The 10,439-nt window shown below is 37.3% G+C and overlaps 1 protein-coding gene across 11 annotated transcripts in view; it reads right to left on the minus strand.

Annotated features, from left to right (window-relative positions):
- LOC101105041 (protein FRA10AC1) overlaps positions 1-10,233 on the minus strand; it is a 40,890-nt gene extending 30,657 nt beyond the window's left edge. For 3 of the 11 annotated variants that reach the window (XR_006057670.2, XM_004020042.6, XM_060404622.1), the window contains exons 1-8: positions 9,220-9,424; positions 9,044-9,113; positions 7,227-7,303; positions 5,523-5,618; positions 5,365-5,410; positions 2,289-2,365; positions 1,176-1,259; positions 515-599 (exon numbers count right to left, since the gene is read on the minus strand). Coding sequence is in view for 10 of the 11 variants with exons in the window: in XM_004020042.6 (XP_004020091.3) it covers positions 515-599; positions 1,176-1,259; positions 2,289-2,365; positions 5,365-5,410; positions 5,523-5,618; positions 7,227-7,303 (465 nt within the window). In the remaining variant the exon portion in view is untranslated. Of the gene's footprint in view, positions 1-514; positions 600-1,161; positions 1,260-2,288; positions 2,366-3,079; positions 5,345-5,364; positions 5,411-5,522; positions 5,619-7,226; positions 7,304-9,043; positions 9,114-9,219; positions 9,425-9,880 lie in introns of those variants that run through there. The other 8 variants (XM_042238941.2, XM_060404624.1, XM_042238939.2 and 5 more) reach the window with 5 other exon arrangements.
- Positions 10,234-10,439: the final 206 nt, after the last annotated feature.

The following is a 10,439-nucleotide window of genomic DNA, read 5'->3' on the forward strand; positions in this document are numbered from 1 at the left end:
AAAATTACTTTAATATTAACTAAAATAAAATATAAAGCAGGAAGGACAAATTGTCATTCCTGACAATGATGAGAGCTAGTTTTACTAGAATAGACAAAGACATTAAGATAAAAGAATATGTGCTTCTGCTGCTTTATAAATGGTGATCAGTTTGAAAAATAAAGCCTACCAATTTCAAACATCATTTGTGAAACAAGACAATTCTGTGCACTGTCAAATCATTCATTATAATCACTAAGGGCTCTGGATTACAGTCAGGATAAAACAAGATCCAGTAGCCACTTGTGTTTAATTTTAGACTTTTCATGTGTCAGCTCACACAGAGGCACCCTTGACTTAGAGGCCCTTTGTAAATTCCATAGATATAGAGGTTAAATGGTCCAACTGGTATTTCAAAGATGCAGAACCACCTAGACGTGAATTAGCATTTTAAAATAATAATATGGGGCATAACAGTATATTAAAAAGTAATACTGTATATGAATAAAAACCTATAAATACATGGAAGGCATACCTTATTTTCTTTGTATCTGCTGAGATCTGCTATGCAGTATTCCTTGAATAATTTATCATAGTATTTCTTTGCAAGTCTCTTCTCCCTAGATTCATTAAAAAAATATAAATCTTATATATTTAGAAATTCAACCCCTGTTCACTACTTGGAAGAAATGTCAAAAAAGGCATATGATATAAACATTGTCTTAGAAGAGGTCTATTATTTACATGTGCATAGAATATCTGAATATTAACTATTAGTAGTGGGCACTAGGGAGGGAAACTGGAAGGCTGATAGTCAAAGATGAGAAGGAGACTTAATCTTTACTTTTTATCCTCTGTAATGTTTAAATTTTTAAAACCATTTTTAGGTTTTACAGTTTCCCAAAATATTTTTAAAATTTTAAAGGAAGCATATTACAACAAATAATACTGTAAACATGTTATAAACTATTTTTTAAAGACAAAGTCAAGCAATGAGAAGTTAAAATTGTTAACAATTACCCAAAAGAATCAAACCAAATTCAATAATTGGAAGCATGGTTTTATGTTCTCAATTCAGAACTGTTCCATTCAGGGGCCAAATGTTTTGCAGGTGGACCAAGTAAGAAAACACTCAGGGAGCAGGAGAGACAGGACTATAGCATTTGATCTATTATGTCTCACATGGCTACAATTACCAATTCATGTCCATTTCATCCTCCTCATTCCATAGGAATCTATGATTTTCTCGTATAACATCCATGTCTGTCTTATCATTTTCCCTGAAAAACCAATTTCAATGGGAACACAAAATTAGTCAAATTTAAGTTAAACAGTTGTGTAAGGATTTGAGCATCTGAGTAAAAATAAGATACATAGTTTTATATGAAGCATATATATGTACATATTTATTTAAGGTATTTCAGTATTTTCAAAAGGCAGTTATAAAAAATGTGCTGCTACACAAACAACTTGCATGCGTAAGGGATCCACCCATTTCGAGTGCTGGTTCAATTATACAAAGGGTGGTAAATTTCCAAAGCTAGAATGAGAAATCTGGATAAACACTAAATGGACAAGGAAAATAAATGAAATTTAAGTTTCAAAATCTGAAATCAGTCAGCAACACCATCCTATTGAGATTTAATTTTTAAAATGTATGAAGAACTTTTCCACACCTCATTTTACTACAGCTTCTTAGGAAGACTGAGTAAAGAAGGAAGAGATCTAAAGATGGTTTAAGATGACAGCAGTTTAGGGGTAGAAAAAGGGATTGTTGGAGAACATAGCCTAAATTCAGAGAAAAGTTTGGAATAGATGAGCTGGTATGGAGTTTTTTAGGGCTTTACCAACTCAGAAAAATATTAAAACAAGAGTGTAAAATCCACACAAAACTAAGAGGCTCTGATAGAAGAGCCTCAGATATAAGAAGAAATTTCATGTGTAGGAAATATTAGAGTGAGGTCTCTTGTTTGCCTTACCTTTTAAAAAGCAATCCAAACCTGAGGTTTAAGAAGTTCATTTCAAAAATTCTTGTGGAAAACAAAAACCACTAAAAATCAGGCACGAGTATTCCTCACATATGCTGTTATTGCCCTATCAGATCTGGTTCAGCAGGCCAGATCTGGCCCAAGGCCTGTTGCCAGAGAAATTAGTTCTGAATGAGCTGGTTGGCTAGAAGCTATGGATGGCCTCTCCACTGACGATATAACAACAAAACCGAAATGGAAGGCAGGAGCAAATGAGAAGACACAGTAGCTATGACTCTTCACACCCATTTCCCATTGTAAAATACACTTCATGACACTTACCCCAATCGTCTGAAGTCTTCTTTTTTGCCACCATAATATAAAATATAGTCATTTACAAACTTTGTATGCCTTTGATACTGAAATGCAAAAAATTAAGGATTTTATTTGCTCAAGAGTAGTTCTGTGTCAATGACATATTAGTGAGTAGGGGGAAAAGCATAATGAGTCCACTTATTTTTTTTTAAATATGCAAATACTATAGATGGTTATAAATAAAAAAATCTAAAAGGGTAAATATTAAACTGCTAAGAGTGAACACTAGAGTAGAGGGACTTTCACTTTCTATCAAATAATCTTTATACTGCTTCAAATGTTTTCAGGCAATAACTCTGGGGAGAGACAGTTTCCTATTCCATTGTTGAACTGCATACAGAGTCACGCCACCATTCATTTTAATCATCATGATATGAAAAATAAATTATAGTTTCTAAAGTTAAAGGCAAGGAGTAGAATTTAACTTCCATTATTGTAAAATATAATTTAGCTATTTTGGTAACAATAAAGACTCCAAAATAGAAGATATAACTTATATATTAATTCCTGAGGCTTTCCAAAAGAATATAAGAAATTAGATGTTATTTTTTATGCTCTCTTTTAATATCCAATAAGCTACACTCATGTTTATTTTCAAGGCAATATAACAAGATGTATGAGCATTTTACTTCTTGTTTAAAAAAGCTCAATGGTATTCTCTCTAGAGCTGAACACACACGACAGAACTGACATAATACTGTCTGTGACGACATCCTATTATGTTTGCTTCCCTAGTAGCTCAGCAGTAAAGAATCCACCTGTGTTGCAGAAGACGTGGGTTCCATCCTGGATCAGGAAGATCCTCTGGAGAAGGAAATGGCAACTCATTCCAGTATTCTTATCTGGGAAATTCCATGGACGGAGGGTCCTGGCAGGCTATAGTCCATGGTGTTACAAAAGAATAGGGTGAGTGAGTGACTGAGTGACTAACATTTTCACTTTCACACCCTACTATACTAAAGATAAACAGTGATTTAATTGATCACAATGTATACTAATAGAATAGCGAATCAAAACATAATTCCAAAATGGGCAACAAAGCAATTAACATTTCCGAAAAGAAAAAAAGAAAAACCAAGTACCCAGAGATCTGGGTTCTAGTTCTCAGTTTATCACTAACTGGTCATGTGACGCCGGTGAGTCACTAAATCATTCAGGACTGGGGTCAGCAAAGTTTTTCTGTAAATAGTAAAATATGCAGGCCCTATGGTCTCTGTCAAAACTACTCACCTCTGCCATTTTAGCATGAAAGCAAGCACAGATAACATCTAAATGAATGAACATAGCTGTGTTCCAAAAAAATTTTATTTACAAGAACAAGTGGTAGGTGGGACTTTGCATCCAGGAAGATGGAGCAAAGATGTGTAGTTAACCCTTAAACAGGACAGACAGAGGTACCTACCTCTGCTAGGTACAAAATCTGCATATAACGTACAGCTAGCCTTCTGCATTTGCAGATTCAACTAAGTGCAGATCGTTAGTATCACAGTAAAATAAATACCCTTACTTACACAAGTAATATAGTAAAACAAAAATCCTTATATAAGTTTAAACCCTGTGTTGTTCAAGGGTCAATTGCACTTCTTCCTATTCCTGTCACTGAGAACTAAATACTTTGGAAATGATATATAAAACAAACATAAGAAGACTCTGAAAGGTAAAGAGAAGGCAGACCAGCTAAGAACCTCAGGATTCATGGTACGACATGGTAGTGAGTGCCCCAGGTTTTCTTTTGTCTTAGTAAATCCTAGACTTGGAGGCAAAGAAGCTGGCAACGTGGAGATACCAAAAAAAAAAAAAAAAAAATCCAACAAAAGGCTGTTCCCTCTAACAAAATAACCAGGAGAGAGGCAGCCTAACAGGATAATTTGTAGGCAATAACTATTCTACTCTAGCCAAACATTTCAGAAAATGTATGACCCCGACCTCCACCTACTCCAGAAAAGGGGATCTGGACTTTCACCCCATCAGACAGTAACTAGATGCCCCAACACCTCCAACTGAATGGTGTGTAATAGAAGGCATAGCAGATGTTGAAAGTTAAAGGACCAAGGGGCAGATGATATCCATGTGAAAGCTAACTTACTGGGTTAGGAGATAAGTGGAATAAATAACTTGGTGACATGAACTTCTATAACTTAAACGATCAGGAAAAATAAAGTGAAAGTGGTATCTACAGAATAGCAAGTATATCTAATTGCCACCGTCTCCTTCTCTCTATCCTGACAATAGTTATAAATATCCCCAAATATTTTCATTCTCCAATACTTCCAAAAGTAATATGGATATCTAGTGGGAGCAGCTAGTGTAATTAAGCGCACAGTCTTACCAAAAAGTTAGGCTAAGACACAGCTATAACAGGGAAACAAGGTATAGCTTAAAGACAGCCCTAAGTCATGTCTGAAATTGAAGCCACAACAGGCCTGAGATAGTTCACAAACAGATCTATTATTAAGTATCAGTTTTATAAGAACTTAAAGAGCTACGAACCAGGTCAGAAAAGAATAAGAGTTAAGATGAGACTAAAGATAATAGTATAAAGAAAAGAAATGTTGATAGCTTGGCAAAAACAGGTCGGAAAAATAAATGCAAATTCATGGACTTTGTAAACCTATTTATAGGAAATTAGTAATATATTTTATTATTTTTTGTTTCTAAATCTTTCTTACATATTAGTAAAAAGAGAACTGTACTCAAAAGTATAAAAGGCAAAATTCCACATCAATAAATACTTATCTTATAAAATTTACATCTAACTTCACAAGATTTTATGAAATAAGTAAAATATTAGTTGCTCAGTCATGTCCAACTCTTTGCAACCCTGTGGGCTGTAGCCCGCGAGGCCCCTCTGTCCAAGAGATTCTCCAGGCAAGAATATTGGAGTGGGTAGCCATTTCCTTCTCCAGAGGATCTTCCTGACCAAGGAATCGAACCCAGGTCTCTCCTACATTGCAGGCAGATTCTTTACCATCTGAGCTGCCTGGAAAGCAGCAGACTTTAAAAACTGTATTAGTCATAAAATCTAGGAATATAAAAAGGATACAGCATCCATAGCTATGAGATGAAACCTTCTATTTTTTGCTTCTTCCCTGTCAAGAAAAATTTTAAACAAATTCAAATGTCTGTATTTAATTAATATAATCAAACAACCAGCATCTTAAACAAAGGAAAAAAACAGTAATTTAATTTGAAGTATCATACCTATCCAGCAATTCTGCTGCAACTTGTTTATGAACCACCTTTCCATGTTTTTCTTTCTGAAATGGCTTTTTAAGTAGTAAATCATCTTCAACTGTCCTGGTTTGTTAAGAAGAAAAATTATTAGAAGAGTTCATTCTTTGCCAAGGGTGTTTCCTGTTTCTTTATTATTTTCCTAATTGGAACATGTTTTAAAGAATTCAACTCTTATTAAAGATTCATTGATCTTTAATGATACATTTTATGTCTTCAACAGTTTAATTAATAACTTAAATATCTAATACCTATAAAATGGAGAAGATGAGACTAACAAATGCATGTGCTCTGGTGCCATACCATCTAAGGGTCCTTGGTTCAAATTCTGGCTCTGTCATTTACTATCTTAAATTACTTAAATCTTTGTGTGCCACAATTTCCTTGTTTGCAAAGTAGAGATAATAAAGCTTTCAATAATTGATAACATGAAAAAAGAAGGGCTGATTATAGATGATATACATTATAGGTGCTCAGCCCCAGTTAGATAAACAGGTATAATCCTAGAGTACACAAGACTATCCAATTAATTTGCTCAAATTCTATTCTAACAAAATATTTCTCAATGAAAAATTTTGAAAATGCAAAGCACTTTCATTACATAAAAATATAATTGATTACATAATTATTTCTATTCTTCTGGTTATCCATGAAGACTGAGTACCAACAAAAGTGTCCAGTCCCAATCAGCTGCTTAATATACTGCTTGAGTGTGAAATAATAAACCAATTTTTGTTAAGTTTGGTTAACATGAATCAGTCAACCACTTCTAAGTTAACAGATAAAATTATGATCCATTAAGCACTGAAAGCTGAACACAATACCCCTAAACATAGCTACTCCACCAAGACATAGCCTCCTTTTAAGGCTCAGGCTTTATCTGCTACCAGTTTTTATCCCTTTCATTCAATAAAAACTTCCATGCACTCCTTCTTCTGGCCACTTAAGTCTGCTCATTCACAGAATCTTAAGAATCGCACTGCATCACAATCTCATCCTCCACACTAACCTCATTTTGAAGTCAAGTACTAAAAACGGGACCACCACCAAGTGCCTTCTTAGCTATGGCAGTCACAAGTAGAGTCCTTGACAGTTGAATGAAAAATACACGCAATAGAGAAATTTAAAAGCTTTAACTGATTTCCTTTGTTTCCTTTTCTGCAAATCCCTTCACAACATAAATATTATTTTATCTTTCACACAAGTGTTCTCAAATTTTAGAGTCAATTCATTATAGTTTAATGAATAAAAATTCATTCAGTAGAGAGCATTGCTGTCTTCATATGTAAACACAATCCAAAAACTTTAAATATTATTTATTTATATCTCATATCAATCTCGGAGAAGGCGATGGCACCCCACTCCAGTACTCTTGCCTGGAAAATCCCATGGACAGAGGAGCCTGGTAGGCTGCAGTCCATGGGGTCTCGAAGAGTCAGACACGACTGGGCAACTTCCCTTTCACTTTTTAGTTTCATGCACTGGAGGAGGAAATGGCAACCCACTCCAGTGTTCTTGCCTGGAGAATCCCAGGGATGGGGGAGCCTGGTGGGCTGCCGTCTATGGGGTCACACAGAGTCGGACACGACTGAAGTGACTTAGCAGCAGTAGCAGCAGCAGCAGCGTATCAATCTAGAAAGGACTGGCAATATAGATCAATAAAAAATTACCTACCTTTTTTTCCTTTTGTTAGATTCTCCACAGTGTTCGTCATCACTAAAATCAGAGTCATAGCCTCCGTGACCATGCATCTATATAGAAGTACAGTCAGTTACTTAGAACCTAAGTTATACATAGTTTTGGAAACAGAAAAGTTCAAATATAAGTTATCCTTAAAAGCCACAATAGTTTTAAAAAATTGTGGTAGGTATATCAGGGGCTATCTAGCCATCTAAAACTCTCATTCATTTTGAAATAACAGACTTACCCTTTAGAAAATGAATCAATATTTTTCACCTTAATACCAACAAGGGAAGCTACTCTTTTACCTTTCCCTTTAAAACCAGGTCTAGAAGCTGCCAAGTCACTACATACAAGGTTCAGCAATGCGTTACTTCTATTTGATTCAGAGTAACAGTTGCTGTGTATTCATTATCAACTTTGTTCCAGACATTATACTGGTTTCTTTACAAACACTGCTTGTAATTCTGCAATGTTAGGAACTATAACTTCCATTTTATAGATGAAGAAATCAAGAACAAAGTTAAGCAAATCAATTATACAGAGGAAATATATGGCATGGCTAAAGTGATCTACTTGATTCTCAAGCCTACGACCTCAACTATTATAAACTGCCTGTCTGGAATATGCTAACATTTTGATTACTACATTCCATTAGACTTACTGGATTTGCGAACAGTACATGAGCAATTGATAAAAAAATTCAACTACTTTCACGAGTTCCTTTTTCTTTTAAACCTAGTTTCTTCAAGGTAAACCACCTTGTCCTCTGCTCTAGACAACTTTCTCTTGTTTCTATTCATTTTTAAATAAAAATTCTTAGGAATACTAAAAGATTTCAATTGTCACTCAGATATGTTAGAAGCAGTTCCTGGTTTCAGCGTTACATTGAATTTGGAACGTAAATTAACAGCGGAGGAATGGATTATTTGACTATTTGTCATAAATATCAATTCATACAGATATGAGGAAACCAATCCAGATCAAATGATATGTCAAATTTTAACAATTCTAATATTCACTACAAGTACAGTAGAAAAAGCAAAGAACTTCCTAATCTTCACTGCACTATATCCAAGGCAAAAAATAAGTTTCTAGTCACGGCTTCCTTGAATTACTTCATCTCTTTGGGCTTCATCTGCTAAATAAGGTGGCTGCATCAAACAATCTTTAAATCCTTTGAGTGTGATCTTTATTATTCCATTTTCAAACATATGTGTATGGCTGTATATTTCTCTTCCCTGTCCCACAGAACTCTATAGAGAGGAAGGCCCTAGCCAAGGTTGAGATGGTTTAGGTCAGTTTCCACTTTACTCTTGCTTACATATAAGACACATCTGGATCTCACACACCTTTTATCATGTAAACTACTTCCTTCAGCTGTTCTATCACATAGATTCAAACCAAAGCAGCCTCTCACTGCTTATGGCCTCACTTTCTTCACACCCTGATGGGGGAGAAATATTGTCGGGAGCTTAGAGGTAAGTTCTAGGGTCAGCCTGCCAGAACGCAAATCCTGTCTCTGCACTTTTCATATCTTTCTTTGGGCATGCTCCTTAACCTCTGGGAGCCTGTTTCCTCCTCTATAAAGTGAGGCTAGTAAAAGTACCAGTCTCACAGGGTTAGTCAATAAATGAGCTACCATATATAACGAGTTTTAGAACAGTGTCAGGTACAGTAAAACCCTATTAATGTTAATTACTATTACCGTCATCACCTTGTTCCCACACCCCCCTACCCCGTCTCGTCTTTTATTCTCATCCATCGCACACCCATCTGAATTCACTGACTGCATTAAAAAGCTCACTCACTTTAGGCTACGAGTCAACTGACAAGGACCGAGAGAAATTCGAGAAGGAAGACGCGGGGTGTCTCCAAAATCTGCCATTAAAGAATAGAAAACAACAATCAACTAGTAGCATATGAGGAATAAGTTTCGAGGTCCTTCTCCCCGACCCCAAATACACTCAAGGCCCGCCTCACACACCCCTTCCCCTCCTCCCTGCTCTGCCAAGTGCGCTCGCTGAGTCGTCGTTCCCTCTTTTGCCCACGTCTGCAGCGACAACCCACGGCCTGCGCGAGCCGCTGCAGCACCAGCCGCGTCGCCCCTGCCGTGAAGCCTCTCCACAACAGCCACCACAGTCAGCGCCACCGCCGCCGCCGCTCCCCGCCTCTCCCTACGGGTCCCGACTGGTCGCTGCTTCCGGCTCGGCTCGGCTGCGTGTTTCACTTAAATGACACCGTACCCGGGCGCGCAGACCTTGTGCTACAGCTAGAACAGCCCCGGGAAACAAAGGCACTGGAAGAACAGGGCCGGGAGGGAAGGCAGAGGCTTCCGGCTTCCCCGAAGTCCCAGAATTGGTTTTTTTTCTCCTGGGCCTCTTTTCATTTCTCTCTGGGAGCCCAGCATCTAATATCGCGTGGCACTGCTCATACTAAGCCCACGCCCCTCGTTTGAAAATTTGTTTCGTTGTAGGAAAAAACTCTTCCTGAATATTACCTGCCGTCCTCTTTCTAGTAACCTTAGTAACGCCTCCTCTCAGCACCCTCGCTGAGCGTCTCAGTCTCTGCCTTCCCCGCCACCCCCACCCCCCGCAACAGTTCTCATAATTAGAACAAAAATAGCTTTTCATCGCTTCACCACCCACACAGTAGATGCCATTCCAAATGTAGTCCTGATGGCAGAGGAGCTCATCGAATATGCCAGGAGAGAAAGAAGAAAGAGCGGGTAGGGCCGATTGCACAGGCTCGCAAATTCTCTGCAGACAAGTGACTTGGCACAGGTGAAAAGGGATCTAAATAGTTACTTTAAAAAGAAAGAAAAGAAAAAATGCAGACGGGAAACACTTTAAGCTCTGTCGTGTTTTCCGTGTGTTTTACCTTTTCTAAATTATGATGCCCCATTCTGTTTTGCAGCTTAGTTACTGGATTCGTGTCTTATCCCCGCTCCGGCTCATGCTATTCATCTTTGCGTCCTCCTTGGTACCCAACACAGTTCCTTGGAAATTACGCGCGTCAATTAGATATTTGTTGAAAACTGAACTGGCATGCCACTGACTTTCCCGAGGGGCTCATTATAGCGAAAACCTTAGCACATAACTCTCACCACTTTACATCTTTTGAACTAAATGGTAGATAACAATATCTATCCGTTCAAGCCACATCTATCCCTGAGAGTAAATTACAGATTCATCCTGCTTTACACAT

This window comes from Ovis aries, chromosome 22 (assembly GCF_016772045.2).
Source record: "Ovis aries strain OAR_USU_Benz2616 breed Rambouillet chromosome 22, ARS-UI_Ramb_v3.0, whole genome shotgun sequence".
NCBI lineage: Eukaryota > Metazoa > Chordata > Mammalia > Artiodactyla > Bovidae > Ovis > Ovis aries.